The sequence below is a fragment of the Muscardinus avellanarius genome (assembly GCF_963383645.1).
Source record: "Muscardinus avellanarius genome assembly, chromosome: 16".
In the NCBI taxonomy this organism is placed as follows: domain Eukaryota; kingdom Metazoa; phylum Chordata; class Mammalia; order Rodentia; family Gliridae; genus Muscardinus; species Muscardinus avellanarius.
In genome coordinates, this window is record NC_137802.1 from 19,471,163 (window position 1) to 19,492,878 (window position 21,716).

General features: G+C 52.2%; 1 protein-coding gene across 1 annotated transcript in view; it reads right to left on the bottom strand.

Moving 5' to 3' along the window:
• The window catches only part of SPNS2 (SPNS lysolipid transporter 2, sphingosine-1-phosphate), a gene marked incomplete at both ends in the record, with an annotated part of 50,131 nt that overhangs the window by 18,553 nt on the left and 9,862 nt on the right, over positions 1 to 21,716 (bottom strand). The window contains one exon of the mRNA XM_080712300.1: positions 15,709 to 15,774. Within this exon, the coding sequence (XP_080568426.1) occupies positions 15,709 to 15,774 (66 nt within the window). The remainder of the gene's footprint in view (positions 1 to 15,708; positions 15,775 to 21,716) is intronic.

Genomic DNA, 21,716 nt, shown 5'->3' on the forward strand with positions numbered 1-21,716 from the left:
TAATGCCAGTACTTGTGTGGCTGAGATAGGAGGATCGTGGGTTCATGGACAGCCTCAGCAACTTAGCATGACCCTGCTTCAAAATAAAAATTAAAATAGGACTGAGGGCATAGCTCAGAGGTAGAATGCCCCTAGGTTCAATCCCTAGCACCACAAAAAAAAAAAAAAGGAACTAATGAGAGTCATACAAGGTAACCACGCTGCTGCAAGGCAGCCAAGTGGTCAGCTAAATTGGTCAACATAAAGTTGGCCTTAATTCCTTTCAAATCATCGATTATCTCCCCACTTACACCCCTGAGATGACTCGAGCCAAGGCACAGAGGGAAGGCACCAACTGGGTGCTGTCATCCATCTTCCACAAGCAATACAGGGGAAGGTTCTAAAGGGCCTACATGATTCCTACCATTTTAGTCTCTGTCTCTCTCTCTCTCCCTCCCTCCCTCCCTTCCTCCCTCTCTCTCTCTACTTTGCAAAAGGCTATCGGAAAGGACTATATAAGACATTGGAGAGAGTCATTCGGCCATGTGAGACCTGTGCCATTAACATTTGTCTCAGAGGTACAACCTAACAAGTAGCTAAAGCCTTGGGGATAAAATAATACCTACACCCCTCCTGGAGGCCCCAATCCTCAGGCAAAGTAGAAAGAGCCAACCAGACTTTGAAACTATACTTCAGAAAGTTCTTGTTAAGTTGGGTCCTGCACTCATGTGACTTTGTGTCACATGACCTCTGCAGGGCAAGGGAGGGGCTGAAACCCCCACGAGAATTGGGCGTTCCCGCGAGTAAACCCTCATCTCGCGAGATGCATACCTTGAAAAGGAGAGCCCGCGTCCTCAAGCTTCGGACAGGCGCGCTGGCCCCACAGTGCCTCGCCCTGATCCCCGGGAGAGCCGTGCCATTAAAACTTTACATGCCATGTGTACCGGAACTCTCTCGTGTTTTTCACACTCCGCCGTACGCACATTATTTTTATTTTACTCGCATTTAATTTTTTATTTTACTTATCATTTGGTGCCGAACCGGGAGAACTCTTGGGTCCCTCCCCATTTTTTTTCCTTTTTTTTTTTTTTTTTCTGTTTTCTCTTTTTCTTTTTACTCTCTTTTTGAGCCCCGGACTCTCCGACCCGCCAGCAGCTCGACTGTGAGGTCCCACACCAGCGCTCCGCTTGCAGGCGTTGCTCCCGCCACTGCCGCCACTGCTGCCCCATGCCTGCCTGGACCTTAAGCCATCTTTCCGGCCCTGCGCTCTCCGGGAGAGCCGGCAGCCTTCTTCCCGCCCCAGGCTCTGCTGAGAGCTCGCGGCCATCTTTTCGGCCCCAAGCTCTGCTGAGAGCCGGTGGCCATCTTTTCCCGCCCATGTGCTCTCTTCTGGAGCACCGGAGGCCATCTTCCACTGCCACCGCGGCCACAGCCACCACCGCCGGGGCGTGCAGGCTCCGCCGGCCGCCAGGCTGCCAGTTCCACCCTCCCGGAGCCAGGCTCCTTGGGTGATGCTGGCACCCGTTCTACTTGCTGACCTCCTGCACGGGCCAGGACCTCTGCCTGCCACTTGGACCTCCTAAAACCGCCGTTCCCGCCTGCCCACGCTGCCCGCCGCTGGAATGGGACCGCGCCGCCCGCGGACTGCGCCACGCCGTGCACCTATGTCTTCTCCACGCCTGGCGTTGCTTAGACCCGCCTGCCGGGGCCGCCTGCCTCCTCCATCTAGGTGGCCACCACTCTGCTAAACAGCCCCCAGCCCGCCAAGTCCAGCCCGCGCTCCAGCTGGTTCCTCCACTCAGACTCGCGCCCTGGCGCCCTTCACCCTGTGCCTGCCCACCCCAGCTGCCTGGGCCTGGCCATTCCGGAGTCGGCGGCCATCTTTCCGGCCCGAGCCAGGCAGCTTGGCACTTGCTCTGCCTGCCAACTGCCTGCGCAGGCCAGGACCTCTGCCTGCCGCTTGGACCTCCTAAAGCACCGTTCCAGCTTGGTTCTCCGGTCACCGCCGGGATCTCTGGCCGGTTTGCCCCACCCGCCCCGAGCCAGGCTCACTGGCGGTGCTCCTCGGGGCCCAGCCTCAGCGTCTGGCGCGTGCCTGGAAGCCATTTTGTCTCCACGCCGCCTGCCCGGCAAGCCATGCCGCCTGCGCACCCCCACTGATCCCACCTGCGCCAGCCGCCAGTGCCGTCCACACCAGCCACCGGCATCCACGCGCCCCAGCTCCACCACGCTCCCAGCAGCTTCTCAGCGCTTCTGTCGCAGCCAGCACTGGCTGGCAACACTTCACTCCGGTAAACTGCCTCCTTCCCTTGGTTAGCGGGTTCCGGACTTGGGTCTTCCGGTCCACTGGGACCCAAAAATCCAAGCGCTTGGTGACCCATTGTCCCCCGGTCCACTGGGACCACGCTGCGGATGACCAGGTCATCCTCCGGTTTTGAGAAGGAATGAAGACGTTCTTCCCTATCTCTTAACCTCTGTTTCCGAACGATTGAGCAGGGAAATCGGGGACGCCCATTTCCTGTTCTTCGTTTCCGCCCGCGAACCAATTATGGGGAGTCGAACCTTTATACTAGCAGATGCCCTGAGAGCCTGTCTGCCTTGATACGAGTTGGGAAATAGGTTGCGGTGGCCCAGGAATAGTTAGGAACTTTTATAAGCGGTCTGGTATCCCTCCAAATGCTCTCCCCCATCAGCTTCCATTTATTTTCCTGCCAGCTGCCATTTTGTGATGGCGCATAGTCACTGCCTGGTGATGTCACAGTCACCATCTTGGCCTGCGCCAGACTGCAATTTTGCTGGGTGGCCCGCTCGGGCGCGCCCTAGGTGCTGCGGGAAACGACAGGCCGGGGCTGGGGCGACACTCTCTGTCTGCCCGTGCGGAGTCCGCGTTGCCATTCTTGCTGGACACCCGTCTCGGGACGTGCTCTTTGTGAGTATAGGTCCGTCGCAGCTGACAGAACCTTAACATAGCATCTAAGTTTTAATTCCAGAGAGAAACAGGCGGAAATGGAGCATACACTCTGACTTTGCCAAAAAGCAGATCCCTGGTAGCTGCCCTTCGGCTGGCGGTGGCGGCTCAGCCCCCTGGAGCGCCACCTAGGTGTGGAGGACTGCAACAACAACTACCTCCAGGAGCCTGCCTCAAGTGGGGCAAAGCCACGCCTACCAATCAGACTGCTCGGCGTGTGGCCAGGAGGGCCACTGGAACAGTGCCCTTGGAAAAGGGTGAGCCCCAGGTGCCTCAACACAGGGGGAGCACCTTTCCAGACCAGGCCCCGCCGCTGGCCCTATTCAGCCTGGCTGAAGACTGATGGCTCCTGGATCCCTCAACCTCCATCCTCTTTGCCAGCTCAGGGTAGCTCTCCAGGTACTGAGTAAGCCAGTCTCCTTTTTGGTCGCCTGCTCAATCTCATGATTTGTTTTTTTCTTTAATAGCCCTTGCCTGTTCAAGCCTCCTCAAGCGCACATCACTAAGCTGTCCAGGGTAACCTCCAATTCGCACTGCAGCTATGCACCCACCTGCACCCCCTTCTGGGGGACTGGACTCCCGACTCCTCCCGGCCTGGGGCCCCTGACGACGCCCCTTGACAGCAGGAAGAAGCTAGAGGGTCCAATCGTCATCCATTATCCCTACCATCAAAAGGCCGGAATGTTAAGTTGGGTCCTGCACTCATGTGACTTTGTGTCACATGACCTCTGCAGGGCAAGGGAGGGGCTGAAACCCCCGCGAGAATTGGGCGTTCCCGCGAGTAAACCCTCATCTCGCGAGATGCATACCTTGAAAAGGAGAGCCCGCGTCCTCTAGCTTCGGACAGGCGCGCTGGCCCCACAGTGCCTCGCCCTGATCCCCGGGAGAGCCGTGCCATTAAAACTTTACATGCCATGTGTACCGGAACTCTCTCGTGTTTTTCACACTCCGCCGTACGCACATTATTTTTATTTTACTCGCATTTAATTTTTTATTTTACTTATCAGTTCTGTCAGGAAATAAATAACCTTACTATGGAAAAAAGTACTTCCTCTGGCACTCTTGCAAATAAGGGTCTCACCAACTACCATGCTACAACAGCCCTCGTGAGACTTTATGTGGCCCCCTTTCCTCCAGTCATGCCGTCTCCTGGATAAGAACAGGTCACGTTGATCCAATATGCAATGGCCCTTGGTCAATACCAACACACGCTCTGAGAGCTCAGACAACGTCCTCCCCGCCCCAGAGAAGCCCGACTTTTCTCCTTCCTTTTCAAAAGACAAATGGATTAGCTGGGTGTGGTGGTGCATGCTTGTAATCTCAGTATTTAATGAGGCACTCTGCAATTCAGTGAGACCTTGTTTCAAAGTGTAGAATAAAAACTAGAGCTGGGGATGTAGCTTGGAGGTATAGAATGCCCCTGTGTTCCAACCCCTATACTGCAAAAAAAAAAAAAAAAAAGACAAGTAAAGATCGGGGCATGGTGGCACGTGCTTGTAATCCCAGTACTTGGAGGCTGAGACAAGAGGATTGCAGGTTCATGGCCAGCCTCAGCAACTTAGTGAGGCCCTCTGAAACTCAGTGAGACCCTGTTTCAAAATAAAAGAATAACCTGGGTGTGGTGGTGCATGCTTGTAATCCCTGTGCTTGGGAGGCTGAGACGGGAGAATCGCACAGGTTCAAAGCCAGCCTCAGCTACTTAGTGAGGCTCTCAGCAATTTAGTGAAAACCTGTTTCAAAATAAAGTATAACATAGGTCTGGGAGTGTAGCGAGAAGGTAGAAAAGCCTCTGGGCGCTGGGCGTAGTGGCACACGCTTGTAATCCCCGTGCTTGGGAGGCAGAGACAGGAGGATCGCACTGGTTCAGAGCCAGCCTCCCTGGCTTAAGAGACCCTGTTTCCAAATAAAAAAATATAAAATAGGTCTGGGAGCTGGGCGTGGTGGCGCACGCTTGTAATCCCCATGCTTGGGAAGCTAAGACAGGAGGATCGCATGGGTTCGAAGCCAGCCTCAGCTACTCAGTGAGGCTTCCAGCAACTTAGTGAGACCCTGTTTCCAAATAAAATATAAAAAAGGTCTGGGAGTATAGGTTGGAGGTAGAAAGCCTCTGGGTCCCAGCCCCAGTACCACCAAAAAAAAAAAAAAAAAGGTCTGGGAGTGTAGCCCAGAGGTAGAAGGGCTTCCAAAAACCCCAGTACCACACACACACACACACACACACACACACACACACACACACAAGCCTCTGGGCTCCACCTCCAGTACCACAAAAATAGATAATTAATTAATTTATTATTATTATTTTTTGGTGGTACTGGGGGTGGTGGAACCCAGAGGCTTTCTACTTCCGGGCTATACTCCCAGACCTATTTTATACTTTATTTGAAAACAGGGTCTCACTAAGTTGTTGAGAGCCTCACTAAGTAGCTGAGGCTGGCTTTGAACCTGTGTGATCCTCCTGTCTCAGCCTCCCAAGCGCGGGGATTACAAACTTGCGCCACCATGCCCGACTTAATTAATTAATTTTAAAAAAGAATAAAATCTGGCTGGGGTGTAGCTCAGAAGTAGAATGGCCCTGGGTTCCATCCCCAGTAAAACATACATGCACCACACACACACACACACACACACACACACACACACACACACGGGTAAATAGATGCCCTTTGGCCTACACCCCAACCAGTTGGCACTGTTGTGTAGTAAATAAGTATACTTACTATACTTACTCTACTTACTATGGTAAGTATGCTTACTGTACTTACTTTCGTCTTACTATACTTTCAGCTCTCAACCACTGGAACATTTCTCCCTCTGTGTTAGGGTTTATTCTGTAGCCCTTGACTCTATTACCCTTACCTCCTCTAGCACCTGCAGCTCAAAGGCTACTACAAGCTGTTAACTCCTCCTATGTCCATGGCATTTGGCTCTGTTGAGACTCTTCACCTCTGGGGATAGGAATGGCCTACCTGCTGAGCCTTAAGACTGGACCCAAGCAACAGATAACTGTCTTACTCTCATCAGAAGGTGAGAAGGGAAGGTGGCAGTCTCTAATCTTCCTCTCCAAGTGGTCAGATATGTAATCCAAAGCAATCTCTTTTTTCCTACCTTACCCCTTGTTTGGCCCCACGAGCAGCAGCCACTCTGGCATCTGAGTACTGCACCCTGGGGAGCTAAACTGGTTACTGGTTACCTTTGGAACAGAGTTCGTTTATTTCTACATCCAGTCCTGCATTAAAAACAAAGGCGTCTACTTCGTGGTACTCAAGCTCCTCCTGCCTATCGTTGAATTAAACGAGTCTGCATACTTGCATTTCTCTCCCCTCTATATCCCTGACCCCTGGTCATACCTTGATGTTCCCGCTTCTATTCAAGTCCTTATCTCCCTCAGAGACCAGAATCAAAAGAACAAACCAACTCATTCCACTCCTAAGTGGCCCTGGCATCACCTCTGGAATGGCAACAGGGACAGGAAGTCTAATAGCCTCCTCCTTAATCTACAAAACTCTATCTCTAGAACTAGCGAATGGGCTACAGACTATGAGCAAAGCACTCGCAGACCGACAACACCAAGTTCACTCTTGCAGGAGTTGTTCTTCGAAACAGATGAGCACTGGACATAATTACAGCAGCCAGAGGGGGAGTATGGGTTACGCCTCAGGAAGAATGCTGCTTTTGGGTCAACAGATCCGGTCAGGTATAGGAAAGTATTCGATCTTAGTAGGTTAAACATCCGCCCTGGGGAAGCAGCCTACACAGGGATGGCTCTCATGGAAGGAAGGCATGGTCCTGGTTTCCTTGGCTTTGGGCCACAAGACTCCTTCTCTTATTTTTTAGTTCTTGTCTCCTAAACCTGTTAATGAAGCTTGTTTCCTTACAGCTCTAAGCTATCAAACTTCAAATGAGGTTGGGGCTGTACTGCCATCCCGTCTACGGCAAACACTGACTACTACTGGGGACCCCTGGACTGATCTGCCTTCCTGGAGCTTGATCTGTCCCAATGGGCCCTTCCCTGACAGCAAAAGCAAGAAGTCCTGGCACGTCTATATCCCTGTTTAGCTAAAAAAAAAAAAAAAAAACTACAGAAGATAGATGGTTGCCCCTGTTCCCTAAATGATTTCAGGGTCTCTAGTTCTTCAAAGGGGAATATTAGATAGTTAGATTAGATATAAGTAGGGCAGGGGAAAGAATGGAATGGGAGCTCTGATTATTAGATGAGATAACATGGGCTGGCCAGAGCAGGCCAGCCTTGGTCAACACTGGCCCTTGTTTAGAATATCCAAGGCAGATAATATTTCGTGTGTGTGTGTGTGTGTGTGTGTGTGTGTGTGTGTGTGTGTGTGTTACCGGGAATGAACCCAGGGGCACTCTACCTCCAAGCTACATCTCCAGCCCTATTTTTTATTCTTTATTTTGAAACAGGGTCACACTGAGTTGCAGAGGACCTCACTAAGTAGCTGAGGCTGTCCTCGAACCACGATCCTCCGGTCTCAGCCTCCCAAATGCAAGCATGTGCCACCCAGCTTCAAGGCAGATATTATTTCTACACATCTAGAAAAAAAATGTTTTCCTACTGCACCTGCCTCCCAGGACCTGCCTGAGATCTGATCAGGACGTGGGTAGAAAGAAGACTTTGACTGCTTTCTGGGGAAAAGGATGAACTGTGTTCTCTGTGCCTGTCTGCGCTATGTGGGAAGTGGACAGAATAATTACAATAGGAGATGCCCACTGACTGGCAGGTGGCAGATCTTATCCAGGAGTCACCTGGCTTAAAAGCTAATATGCTGAGGAACCAGCAAGAAGCACCAAATCCTTCCAGGATGGTGAAAGGAAGCTTCGTGAAGGTGATGAGGTCAAGGCTAGGTTTTGAAGCACGCATAAGAGTTTACCATGATGACGATACTTAAAATAAATAATATACGTTAGAGTATAAATTCCAAAGCCGGGCATGCTGGCATACCCTTGTAATCCCAGCATCGGGGAGACTGAGACAGGAGAATTACAGTTCGCGACAGCCTCAGCTACTTAGTGAGGCCCTTTGCAATCCAGTGAGACCTTTTTTCAAAATAAAGAATAAAAAATAGGGCTGGAGATGTAACTTGGAGGTAGAATGCCCCTGGGTTTCATTCCCAGTACTGCCCCCCCCCAAAAAAAAAAGAATATAAATTCCAAGTCTTATGAGCAGTATTATATAATGGTTGATGAATCATAATGCTTATTGTTAATGATACTTACAGTTATCATACATAGAACACTTACTATAGGCTAGGCCCAAGGATACACCCTCGACCTCGTCACAGGTTTTCTCAGTTGATTCTTGCTATTATCTTTCTCTTATAGAGGAGACAACAGAGGCTGAGAGAAGCCACATCACACAACAAGTGTGCAGCTGAGCCAGAATTTAAACCCCAATTTGGCTGACCCCAGAGTACTTCCTCTAAATGATACCACAGGCTGTCAGGCTGGAAGGAGAAAAGTCCCAGCTGATGCTCCCAAGGACAGATCGAGTTTAGGATGAGATGGGGACAGCAAGGAGACAGCCCAGGCCTTGGCCAGACCCCAGCTGTCCAGGTCCATCCCACCCACTGCTGCCACTGGCTCTTTTGACCCCTGGCTTTCTGTCTGCTCATGCAGGTGGGCAGGGGTACCCAGGATGGGAGGCGGGCTCCTTTCAGAAGCAGGCACACTCCATCTCCATTTGCCATCTCCCACATGACCAAGGTAACCAAGCATCTACAGGCATGCCCTCAGCTCACCCAAGTCCCACCATCCCCATTTTACAGCTTGGGTCATCGAGGCCCTGAGAGGTAGAGGAATTTCCCTCAGGTGACACAGCAAGTCAGGCAGCGACCTGGACAAACGCCTGCCCTTCAGTGCTTCCCCTTGGGCACAAAGAAACCTGGACACAGGAGGGAGAGGTGACCCACTCTGCAGCCTCACCTGGCACTCCCACTCCTGCTCCCTGGGGGCAGACAGAAGGGATGACCCCTCTCAGCCCTGGGGACAGCACTGACCATCAAAGGGGCCTGAATATAATCAAGATAGGGACAGGAGGAGTTCCAGGCAGAAGGCCTGGAGGAGTGCGCAGGGATGCAGAGGCTCACGCAGACAGCGGGCGCTCTGCAGAAAATAAATACTAGTTCAGACCAGAAGCTTTCCCTGCCCGCTACCCCAGCCCCCAGGCTTTGTGTGTTGGAGGAGAGCTTTCTGTCCAGACTGTCGCCTGACTCTTGATTTCGGTAGGGGTGGCTTTCCCAGCAGTTCCCACAGGAGGACATCCTGTAGCGGGGGTGTGGGGAAGCCCTCGCACAGCTCACGTGTGCTGAGCCCACAGGTCTGGGACAATGGAGCTGCTGGGCAGGGCGCCGGGCCAGAGGGGGCAGGGCTGCGGGCGGCAGGGTTGGGAGTGGTCAGAGCCTGGCCAGTGGCGGGACATGGGACATGAAACCCCAGTTTTTCTTTCTGATGGCGGGGCTGGTACAAGGCCATCAGAAAGAGAGAGGTTGGACAACATGCCCCAGGTGCTGCTGCTCACCTCTCTCACTGGTCCCAGAGCTCAATGTGCTGACAGCTCCTGGATCTTCGAGCAACCCCCACAGGGATTCCATATCCCCATAGGCAGCTCCAGGCCCCCATCTCTAGTAAGAGATGCCACCCTCACTGTACATGTGCCCTTTTTGACCCCACAAGGTGGACCTGGAGCAGGAGAGGGTGAGGTCTGAGCTAGAGAGTTCCCACTCTGATCATGGAGCCTGCATCCAGCCCCTGCCTCAGCCTGGGCTGAACCAGGGCTATTTTTACAAAGCCCAAGCTCCAGATGACCTGTTATTTTGAGAAGATTCGCCATCGTCCACATCCTGTGGGCAGGGAGGATGCTTGGGCAGGGGTGGATTGGGCGGGGGTCGGGCTCTGCCACCCAAGAGGCAACCCAGGTCAACCCAGCTGTTGGGAGGACCCAGGACAGAGGCATCTGTCAGTGCTTAGAAGAGCACCACACTCACCCTTCCTAGAGGAAGAATGGGACCTACCTCCCCCTTATATCCTGCTGGGGATAAAACCCTGTGGTGGCCTGTCAGGACTCAGGGTGAGTGACATTCTTGGTCCTTCCCCTGAACAGAGGCCCTGCCCTGGGAGGACCGCCACGGGAGCTTCCCTGATTGGCCTGCAGAACCCAAGTCAGATGAAATGGAGGATGTCAGAGCTGGCCAAGAGGAAAGGGAGCAAGGCCAGAAGACTCAGCCCAAAACAGAGGCACTGTCTGGTTTCAATATGAGCTGGCTCTTCCTCCATCCCCACTCTTTCCAACTCCCCCACTCAACTCTGATGCTTCCTTGTGACCCCACAAACCCCATCCCTGAGTAGCCTCCGTCTTCCCCCTCCACACACTCCTGCACTGGCGATGCATACATCTTATACGGACCGGCCCTGCCCCAAGACAAGACCAGAGTCTTATCCCAACCTTTTAACTGTTCAGTCAGACCCTGCCCGCTCTTCTGCCTCCTCTCCCTCCGTTCCATGTCCACCCACGGCTGACAAACTACAGGTCACTAAAACCTCACAGCGCCACAATCAACCTTAATTCTCACTCTCTCCTCTCTGTGTTGAGTTTATGCTGATTCCCTAGCCCACAGAAAAACTGCAGCTAATTCTTCTAATTTGCTTATTTCTTCTTCAACTGGATCTAGTCTACTCATTAATTCATTCAGTTATTACAGTTTTTATTTTAATAAATTTTTAACTCCTGGAATTTCTGAATGTATGTCTTTTTTCATTTTTTCTTCTCCCTTCCTTTCTTTCTTTCTTTCTTTTTTTCTTTCTTTCTCTTCTTCCCTTCTTTTTTTTTTGCAGTACTTGGGTTGGAACCCAGGGGCATTCTACCTCTGAGCTACACCCCCCAGCCCTATTTTTTATTCTTTATTTTGAAACAGGGTCTCACTGAGTTGCAGGGGGCCTCACTAAGTAGCTGAGGCTGTCTGTGAACCTCGATCCTCCTGTCTCAGCCTCCCAAATGCTGGGATTACAAGGGTGTCCTACCACATCTGGCTGAATGGAGGTCTTTTAAATAGCTTTCTGTTCTTGTCTCATCAATTCTAATCTCCTTTTGAGCTTTGAAAATTAAGCATACATAACTTTAAGTTCCTTTAGAATGAGTCTATTTTCTGTAGATCTTCATGCTATTTTTAGGGCCAGCTGACTCCCTCTCCCAAAAGTGAGTTTCCTATGTACTTGTTAATTTTGAATCTGAGTTTGCTCTACAGAGAATTGTCACCTATGTCTTCCTATGCAGGTTCTGAGTCATGAATGCTTCCTTAAAAACAGTTTGGAGGCTGAGCATGGTAACACACACTTGTAATCCCAGAATTGGGAGGTGGCGACCAGAGGATCACAGCTACTTAGTGAGGCCCTTAGCAACTCAGTGAGAACCTGTTTCAAAAAAATTTTAAAAAGGTCAGGCGTGGTGGTGCATGCTTTTAATCCCAGTGCTTGGGAGACTGAGACAGGAAATTTGCACAGTTTCAAAGCCAGCCTCCACTACTGAATGAGGCTCTCAGTAACTTAGTGAGACCCTGTTTCCAAATAAAGTATAAAATAGGTCTGAGAGTATAGCACGGAGGTAGAAAAGCCCCTGGGTTCCACCCCCAGTACCACCAAAAAAAAATTTTTTTTAAAGACTAAAAAATAGGGCTGGGGGTTGTAGCTTGGAGGTAGAATGCCCCTGGGTTCCATCCCCAGTACCGCAAAAAGAAAAAGAAAAAAAAAAAAAAAAAGACCAGTTTGAGATTTGCTTCTGCTGGGGTCCCTGGAAAAATTTAGCCTCCATTGAGAAAGGAATAAGGTCTCAGTCCTATACAGAGCAGGAACAGGAACCAGGCTCTCTGCATAAAGCCAGAGACAGGAAGGAAGTATCCATTCATGTGAAAAAGCACCACAGCATTAAGTGCCCACCAGCCTGGGGCACAGCTTGCCTGGACTCCGGGAGAAGAATGAGTCCAGTCACCCCGTGACCCTGAAATCTAAGCACTGCCTAGTTATAAGAGTGAAGAAGCCCTTATCTTGGAAACTGAGAGGAGCTGGTAATACTTTGATGAACCTGGGTAAGGAGCACATGGAAGTCTGTCCCATCCTCTCTACTTTAATGTATAACATTCTTCATGAAAAAAAAAAGCTTATATAAAAATGTTAACAAGGCACGGTGGCACACACCTGTAATCCCAGCACTTGGGAGGTTGAAACAAGAGGCTCACAGGTTCAAGGCCAGCTTCAACCACTTAGGAAGGATCTCAGCAACTTAGAAAAGATAAAATAGAAAGCCGGATGTGGTGGCAGACCCTTGTAATCCCAGCATTCGGGAGGCTGAGACAGGAGGATCGAGGTTCACAGACTGCGTCAGTTACTTAGTGAGGCCCTTTGCAACTCAGTGAGACCCTGTTTCAAAATTATGAATAAAAAATAGGGCTGGGGGTGTAGCTCGGAGGTATAATGTCCCTGGGTTCCATCCTCAGTACCGCAAATAAATAAATAAATAAATAAATAAGTAAGAAGAAAAGATAAAATAGAGCTGAGGGTATAACTCAGAGACAGAGATTCCCTGAGTTCAATCCCCAGTTTCAGTAAATTTCTAAGACATATATCTGATTACTAAGTACTCTGCATCAGTTGGCTTTACTTCCAGATCCCACTCCAGATTTTTACTTCAGCTCTTTGCTTCTGGCAACTGGGAATTTCCCTGTTAGCTTTAGCTTTCAAGCTCAGCTATGTAATTTAAACATGTTTCCCTGGTTTATTTTATCTTGCTTGGAGGGAAAGAAGGGTTTCTTCCTATCTGCTCCATCTGACAAACTGAACAGATGCCCTTTCCCCTGAACAAACTCTTAACTCATCCTCCCAAGCCCCAACCAAATGTTCGCTCCTCAGGGACATGTTCTCCACCTGCTACCAGAACTAGTCCACAGTCCCTGCCCTCTACCCAGCTCCCCCAGCCCTCCCTCCCCTGAGCCTGAGCAGACAGTGGATGATCCTGCAGCAGAGGGAGTCTCCCTGAGGGCAGGGCTGAGTCTGGGCAGACCTGGCACAGGGCCTACCGAGCACTAGATTCAGTAGCAGCTACCCCTTTAGATGTGGGTTATGGTGGTTCCCCAAATTGCAAGACCCAGGAGCTGTCATTCTGCCCTAGGCTGTCACAGAAGCGGAGCTGTAGCTCCTGCCCATGACCAGGGGCCAGGTATGATTGGGCAGCCATGTACAAGCAGATGCTGAAAACCGGCATTTCCCAAGCCGTTTATGCTCTGGACCAGAGGGGAAGCGGCAAGGGCAGGCCCAGGCCTAACCCCTGCCACCCCTATCCTGCCTCCCAGCTCAGCAGCCCCCAGTGCCCACAAATAAGCAGGCAGCCAGCTCCCAGCCCTGGCCTTTGATCTGGGCAAGCACCAACACCTGGCTGGCGCCCTCCACCCGGCTCTGACCTTATCAGGCTTGGGGAAGAGACAGGTGCCTAGGGCACACGCCAATTAGGTGACTTACCTAGCTGTCCCCTGAGTCACATCCTGGTCTAGCACAACTGGCTTTTGGCTCAGATGACCGAAGGGTTGGGACAACCAGGAGGAACCTCCCCAGCTGTGCCAGTTGTAGGCAGAAGTTTAAAGGCCATGGGGTAAGCCCTCACGAGACTCTGAATGCTGGGAATTTCTGCCACGGCCCAGAGGCACCCACCCTGGGCACACTGGATGCCAGGTGCTCAGATCTCCCCACTCCCAAGCCAAGTGGGCAGCTCTGCAGAGGCCTCCTGGGGCCCCACTCCATACCAGCTACTCTCTGCTGGGGATCGAATTCAGGGGCGCTCTGCCTCAGAGCTACATTCCCAACCCCCCCCCTTTTTTTTAAATTTGGAAACAGGGTCTCACTAAGTTGCTGAGGGTCTTTTAGGTAGCTGAGGGTCTTGCTAGGTTGTTGAGGCCAGCCTCCAACCCATGGTCTCAGCCTCCTAAGTAGTGGGATTACAGGTGTGGGCCACTGTGCCCAGCTGGTTCCCTCTCTTGAAGCTGACAAAGGGAGACTGCAGGGTTTTGGGAAAACTCAAACAAAATGGCACCTGTGGGGATTTATCTACTTCCAGCCAGGTCATCTGGGATAACTAGGGACTATGGGACTTCTCTGCCCTGAGCCAGGAAACTGGCCTGGAACCCAGCCATAGGACCCAGAGCATTGAGCCACACAACTGCTTTGAGGCCAGGGCCCCCCAGACTCTCCCCAGGAGGCACTGTGGCCCTGACCTGCACAGTGGGGTACAGCCTCCCTCCAGGTCAGGAAGGCCAGGCCCCCAGGCTCAGAGGCCACAGAGAATGGGGCTGACAGCAAGACTCTCCCCAGCCCCTTCTCACCTGTGTGCACCTCCCACCCTCTCTTCCAGACTCCCCCTTGCTTGAACCCCAGCTGGTTAGTGCTGGTCACTGTGCAGAGCCCAGGAGGCTGGACGGGCATGTTTCAGGCTGCGGGACAGGCTGACTTGTCCTGTCCCAATCAGAGAGGCCCAGGAAGGGGGAGGGGAGGGGTTTGAGCTCTTGGCCAGGGTGGACGTGGTGTCCGCCAGGGCAGGGACCCATGCCAGGGCAGTACCCCCTGGCCACCCATGGGGTACTGAACTAGAGGCCTTACCCCATTCTGGCTCAGCACACCTCAGATGTTAGGACCGAGCCCTGAAGCCACTATGTCCCCTCTCTCTGATCCCATCTGGACAGACAGGTGGCCTGAGTGGCTGTGGCACTCTGTGAGCGCAAGGCAGTATTGTACATACGGAATGCTACCTAGACAGGTCAGGCAGGTTCCTGGACAGAGCCAGCTCACCCCACCTCCTCCCTCCCAGGACAGCCCAGACAGGGAAGGAGTTCACACACTGGAATACAAACCACAGATCTCCAACACATCTGACTAGGCCCCACAGCTAGGTGGACTCCAGGGCCAAGAGCCAGAGACAGGCAGGCATCAGACTGGGCTCACACAGCAAGGTGGGGCCACGTCAGGGCCAGACCTCCTGCCCCAGCCCTGGACTGAGGCAGACCTCCTGCCCCACACTGGACTGAGTCTCCACCCAGGCCTGAGAGGCCTGCTGAGCATGGTCGGCATGGCAACCGACAGTGAGAAGGCCAAGAAGCTAGGAGCTTGGGTCCCATGGGACCATGCAGTGGCAGGGCAGGGAGAGAGGGGCATTCGTGGTCTCTCCCCAGAGAGAAGGGCAGACAAGTGGGGGTGACTGTTCAGGGGCCTCCCATGTGCTCCAGGCCCAGCCTCTAGCCATCCATCAGAAGGCTGCAACTGGCTCTGGCCCCAGGATCCCAGTCTCCTGCACTGAGTCTGAAAACCCGCAGGGGCTGGCCAGGTGGAGTCCTCCCGTTTGCCATAGAAGAGATGATTCCCAGGATTGGTGGCAATGGAAGGAACGAGGGGTGGGGGCAGAAGATGGAAACAGGGTCACAGAGGCATCCTTGGCATTGCCCAGCTCCTGGATGCAAGGAGGTCCCTTTGCCAGCCTTGAGTGATCTACTGGGTTTCAAGACAAAGTGTCTCCCATACCCCTCTGGGCAGGTGGTACATGTTTTACTTGGTGCCACTGTTTTGTAGGTGGAAGGCAGAGATTGGATGCAAAGCCCACGCTCCCTCCAGGAGTCAGGACAGGAGGGGAGGGTCCAAGGAGAATGGCGGTCCACAGGAGGAGGGCCCGGGTGCCTGCCCCTGTGCAGGCGGTGGAGGCAGGCAGGAGGACTCACCTGACTGCAGCAAGCCGGCGCCTCGGTCCTTGACCCCAAAGTGCTGCTGGATGTCCAGAAGGACGCCTGGTGGGAAACAGAGGATGTTTACTGGTGATGTCTGACACCTGTATGGCCCTCACCCCACCTACCTAGGCGACTCCTTGTCCAAGCCCAGCCCTCTTCCCCACCTTGCAAATCCTAGCCTGAGCCGGGCATGGTGGTGCATGCCTGTAAGCCCAGTTCTTGGGAGGCTGAGACAAGAGGATAGCAGGCTCAAGGACAGTCTCAGCAAGTAGTAAGACTTTAATCAACCTAGTGAGACCTTATTTCAAAATAAAAATAAAATCAGGCTTGGAGTATAGCTCAGAGATAGAATGCCCGTAAGTTCAATCTCTAGCAACACACACACACACACACACACACACACACACACATCCCAACCTAACCCTATCCCACCCTTCCCAGACTACTGGTGACCTGGATACCAGGCTTCCCTCGTGCCCCCACTGGGGCCTAGAATGCTCAGCCTGGGGACAGGGTCCTGCTCTCAACCACTACGAGAGCCTGTGGAGCACAGCAAGCAAGGCCCCCTGTGCTCACTCAGCCAGGGGGCAGCCACACCTCCTCTCTGCCAGCCTGGGCCTCTTGCCCATCTGTGGCCCAACCCTGGGTAGGATGCTGGGACCTGAGCAACCGGCACAGAGAACCATGAACAGCCACCAAAAGCTGCAAGGATCCTCCTAGCTGGGGAGAGGGCAGGAGCAGCAACAGAGACACTCACACAAGCTCACCTGCACATTTACACACTTATGCACACATACAAGCACACTTGTACACATTCACAAGCTTGTTCTAGCTGCCTCCAGACCATAGCCGGGACTTGTGGTTTTTTCAGAGGCAAGATGCACGCTGAAGACCGGACCGCTTCCTTGGGGAAATCCTTGAAGCTGTGACTGCTCCCAAGTCCCAGCACCATCGACAGCCGATCAGGACCCTGCCCATCAAGGGGGAAACCAGAACATCTAGAAACTACCCACAGTGGCCAACAGAGACTGACAGGACCATGGCTGCTTGGGGGCCGATAGAGTCCTGCACCCCTCCCACCTCCTGCAGATCTCAGCCCCCGTGGCCGCAGGGGGCCTCCACCTTGGCTTATCTCTGAAGACAGAAGGACCTGGGCCACAGGCCCCAGCCCTGAGCACATCTGCACGGAAAAGGGGAAGGAGAGAAAGGAGGAGGAGACAGGGTTCTTCCCTTGGGAGCTCCTCAAGCAAGGGACAGAGGCTCCTGGGAGACTCCAGGGTTCTTTCTCATCATTATAATGATAACAGGATTTAAAATGATAGCAGTTAAATGTGGTGGCATGTTGCCTATAATCTGAGTACTTGGGAGGCTGAGATAGAAGGATTGCAGCTTTGAGGCCAGCCTTAGCAACTTAGTAAACACCTCAGCAACCTAGCTCCTGTTGCAAAATAAAAAATAAAAAGGGTTAGCCGGGCGTGGTGGTGCACGCTTGTAATCCCCGCGCTTGGGAGGCAGAGACAGGAGGATCGCACAGGTTCGAAGCCAGATGCGCACGCTGGCTTAGGAGACCCTGTTTCCAAATAAAAATATAAAATAGTTCTGGGAGTGTAGCCCGGAGGTAGAAGGGCTTCCAGGAACCCCAGTACCATGAAAATAAAATAAAATAAAATAAAATAAAATAAAAAGGGTTAGAGATGTAGCTCAGAGGGAGAATGTCCCTAGGTTCAATCCCTAGTACCAAGAAAAAGGGGAGAGGAATTTATGGCAGTTTCCATTGTTGGCCATTAAATTATCTGTTTAATCCTCACATGTGCCAGGGAGGCTGTGCTGTTATCCCACTTGACGGGTGGGAACCTGGGGATAGGAGGCGAAGCCAGCTGCTCAAAGTCACACAACTGGGAGAATGCTGGATTTCAGGCAATGCACCGGGGTCCCGCCTGGCACCTGGGGATGAGGGTACCAAGGACATGGAAAAGGCTGGGTGCCACTCAAGATCCAGGCTGGAACACTGAGCCATTTCCTGGATGTCCTGGCAGCCCAGCATCCTGAAGAGCTGGCCTCCTTGTCAATGCCCTGAGTGAGCTTACCACTATTACCTTAATGAAGAGGCCATGTGAGGCCCAGCTAATAGCCACGGCCTAATGGGGTAATGGCCTGGCCTCCAAGGTGAAGACCAGAAGCTAGGCCTGGGTCTGTCAACAGCAGGGCCACCAAACTGGATCCCCAAGGTGCCCTGACCCAGCCTCAGAGGCCCAGAGTTCCATCAGGACGTGCGGGCAGCACCAGTGGTAGCCATCACCTCCCAGACCAACATACCCTCCCTCTCCTAAGCCAGACCTCTGTTCCCCCTCAAGGCAAATGGACCTGGCCACATTCCTCCCTCTCCCCCCCCCTCTGTCACCACCTGTGTCTCCCCAGTATCCAAACCCTTCTTAGGCACCATCCCTCCACCACACACACCCCAGCCATCCAAACTCGCCACCGCTCCCCCAGCTCTGCGCACCTCTTCTATCCTGGTCGTTTGGCTGGCTATGCTTGTCCATGCCACTCCTCCAAGGCTCGTTCAGATGCCTGACTTCTTCCCCAACTAACTTACTGCCCCACTCACTCTCTACCATCCATCCTAATTTTAGCACTTGCCCCCAAGGATGAGCTAGGATTAGTTAGTTCTACACACAGGGACAGAGATAGGAGCTCCTGAGACCCACTGTGGCCAGGAGCTAAGAAACACTATTTATTGCTTCTTGCTACATTCTAGGCACTGTGAGGCTTTATAGATGGCCCTACCACTAAACCCCAGTCCCACCCTTTTCTTTGTGGGTCTGAGGATAGAACCCAGGGGCATTCGACCTCTGAGCTACACTCCCTGCCCTATTTTTTCCTTTTTTTTTTCTTTTCTTTTTTTTTTTTTTTTGTGGTACAGGGGTTCCTGGAAGCCCTTCTACCTCCGGGCTACACTTCCAGACCTATTTTTACATTTTTATTTGGAAACAGGGTCTCCTAAGCCAGCGCACGCGGCTGGCTTCGAACCTGCGCGATCCTCCTGTCTCTGCCTCCCAAGCGTGGGGATTACAAGCATGCGCCACCACGCCCGGCTCCCTGCCCTATTTTTTATTCTTTATTTTGAAACAGGGTCTCACTGAGTTGCGGAGGGCCTCACTAAGTAGCTGAGGCTGCCCGTGAACTGCAATCCTCTGGCCTCAGCCTCCCAAATGCTGGGATTACAAGTGTGCGCCACCATGCCCAGCTAACCCAGCCCATTTTTATTTTGAGATAGGATCTTACTAAGTTGCCCAGCCTGGCCTTGAACGTGTGATTCTTCTGCCTCAGCCTCCTGCGTAGGTAGCTGGGATTATAGGTGTGTGCCACCTTGTCTGGAGTCTACAGAGGGCATTTCTGTCCTTGCTATGCATGCCCATTATAATCTCCATTTTGCCTATAGAGAAACCAAGGCTCTAAGACATGAAGCAATTTGTCATATAGCGCATTAATTTGAGTTGTGAGATTTGAAACCAGGTCTGAGAATATTGAGAGTAAAAACCAAACTCAGCTTCTCCCACTATTGTCACATAACACAAACCACTTCTGGGACTGAGCTGGGGCGGGAGGGGGTACCACACAACTAATAAGCAATTGATTATGCAGCAGACCCCAGCTGGGCATTTTCCAATTTAATTAGAAAACAACTATGAGATGGCATTAGATCCCAGAAGCTGCAGGCTGGTCCCCAAGACCACCCTTGTGGCCCACAGCAGGCCCCAGGCTGTTTTTATCTATATAAAATTTGGATTCCCATGCCCCTCTCGTTGAATTTGATTTTTTTTTTTTTTTTTTGTACTGGAGACTGAACCCAGGGGCATTCTACCTCTGAGTAGTATCTCCCTTTTTTTTAATTTTTAAATCTTGGAACAGGGTCTCCCTAAGTTGCTAAGGCTGGCCTTGAACATATAATCCTCCCATCTCAGCCGCCCAAGAACTAGGATTACAGGTGTATATATACCACTGTGCTCAGCTGAGTTTGATTATTTTGCTAGAGCAGTTCACAAAACTCAGAGAAACACATTTTCCTAGTTTATCACAAATACTATTACACAGCACACACATGAAGAGCTGCACAGGGCCAGGCATGGGGGAAGAATGCGGAGCTGCATGCCTTCTCCAGGTGCACTGCCTACAGAACATCTGCGTGTTCCACTATCTAGAAGCTCTCTGAACCCCATCCTTTTGGAGTTTGTGGTGGCTCTGTCACATAGGTATGCTTGATTGTATCACTGGCCAGCAGTGATGAACCCAACCCTTAGCCCTCTCCCCTCCTGGGAGACTGGGGTAGGGCTGCAAGTCCCAACCCTTAATCCTGCCTTGGTCTTCCTGTGACTAACACCTATCCTGAAGCTACTCAGGGGCTGCCAGCCATCAGGCAACTCATTATCATGCCAAAGATACTGATCATTTTGAACATTCCAGGGACCTCAGGAGCCTATACATGGTGCATGTTTCACAATATCCACATGGGGGTGTCACTGAAGCCAAAGACCACCCTGGGGCTACTCGTATCCTCAGCCTGGCCCAGCACACAGCTGGCCCACAGGGGCTATCTGTAGGATGGGTGCACACAGATGGATGGCTGCAAGCAAGGCAGGGACCCTAGTGAGTCACTCAGATCCAGAAGAGGGACTGACACGGCTTGAGCATTGGGTAGATGAAAGAATGGGTGCAAGTGTGAGGCTAAAAATTTCCCCTGTGCTCCAGCACTGAGGCCCTCCATCCACGGCTCAAAGGAAGAACATGGATCTGGAGTAACCAGAGCATACTGGCTGCCATAACGATGTCATATGTAAGCCTGGCACGGTGGCACACAACTGTAACCCTAGTGCCTGGGAGGCTGAGACAGGATCCTGCGTTACAGGTTCAACACCAGCCTCAGCAACTTAGCGAGATCCTGTTTCAAAATAAAAAATAAAAGGGAGCTGGGCGTGGTGGCGCATGCTTGTAATCCCAGCATTCGGGAGGCCGAGACCTGGAGGTATCACAGTTTGCAGACAGCCTCAGCTACTTAGTGAGGCCCTCTGCAACTCAGTGAGACCCTGTTTCAAAATAAAGAATAAAAAATAGGGCAGGGGGTATAGCTCAGAGGTCAAATGCCCCTGGGTTCCATCCCCAGACCCGCAAAAATAAATAAATAAATAAATAAATAAATAAATAAATAAATAAATAGGGCTAAGGGTATAGCTTGGGGGTAGAATACCCCTGAGTTTAATCCTCAGTACAAAAAAAAAAAAAAAAGATGTCATATGTCCATAGCCAATCAGAGGGCTCTTGCTTCCTCTATACACAGCACAGCCTCCCCCCTTCAAGACCAGTCACCTCTACATACAATGATTTCAAGGCCCAGGGCTTGCCTCTGCCTCCAGGAAGCCTCCCCTGACCTCTTCTACCACAGGCTGCTCCTGGTGGAGGGATAAACATTTCTTTATATCTGGATGGGCATTCAAGGTCTCTGGGAACTCCAGAGCACGGGACACTTTAGATCCTCTCACCACCCGCTGTTGGAAGTGCAACCCCAGACCAAAGCCAGAGCGCTCGTGGAAGGCCAGAGAGAAGCTCCTGGAGGGCAGGGCCTCCTGCAGGCCGTGGGCCAACCTGGGCCCTGCAGGAGCCTTTCTGGGCTTCCTTTCCTTCTTCTGGGCCTGGAAAGGGGCCTGGCCACCATGGGGCAAAATGCTGCTGGCCACTGGCATGGGAAGCATGTGTCACGGCAGACCGACCGGTCGCCTCACATTTTCCTCTGGGCTCCAGCCTGGCTTGGGCTACACACACCCCGCCCCCTTCTTTACCACAGCCTTATTTTTAGCCTCTTTCCTGGAGGCTGAGGTTTGGTGGGTCACAGGACGGGCCTTGCGCCCAGGAACAGCTTCCCAGAGCTCAGGCCAAGTCTAGCCCCAGGGACAGGCAAGGTGGGGCTCCTTCCCCAGAGGCCACAAAGCCGGCCCCCTCCAGGGAGC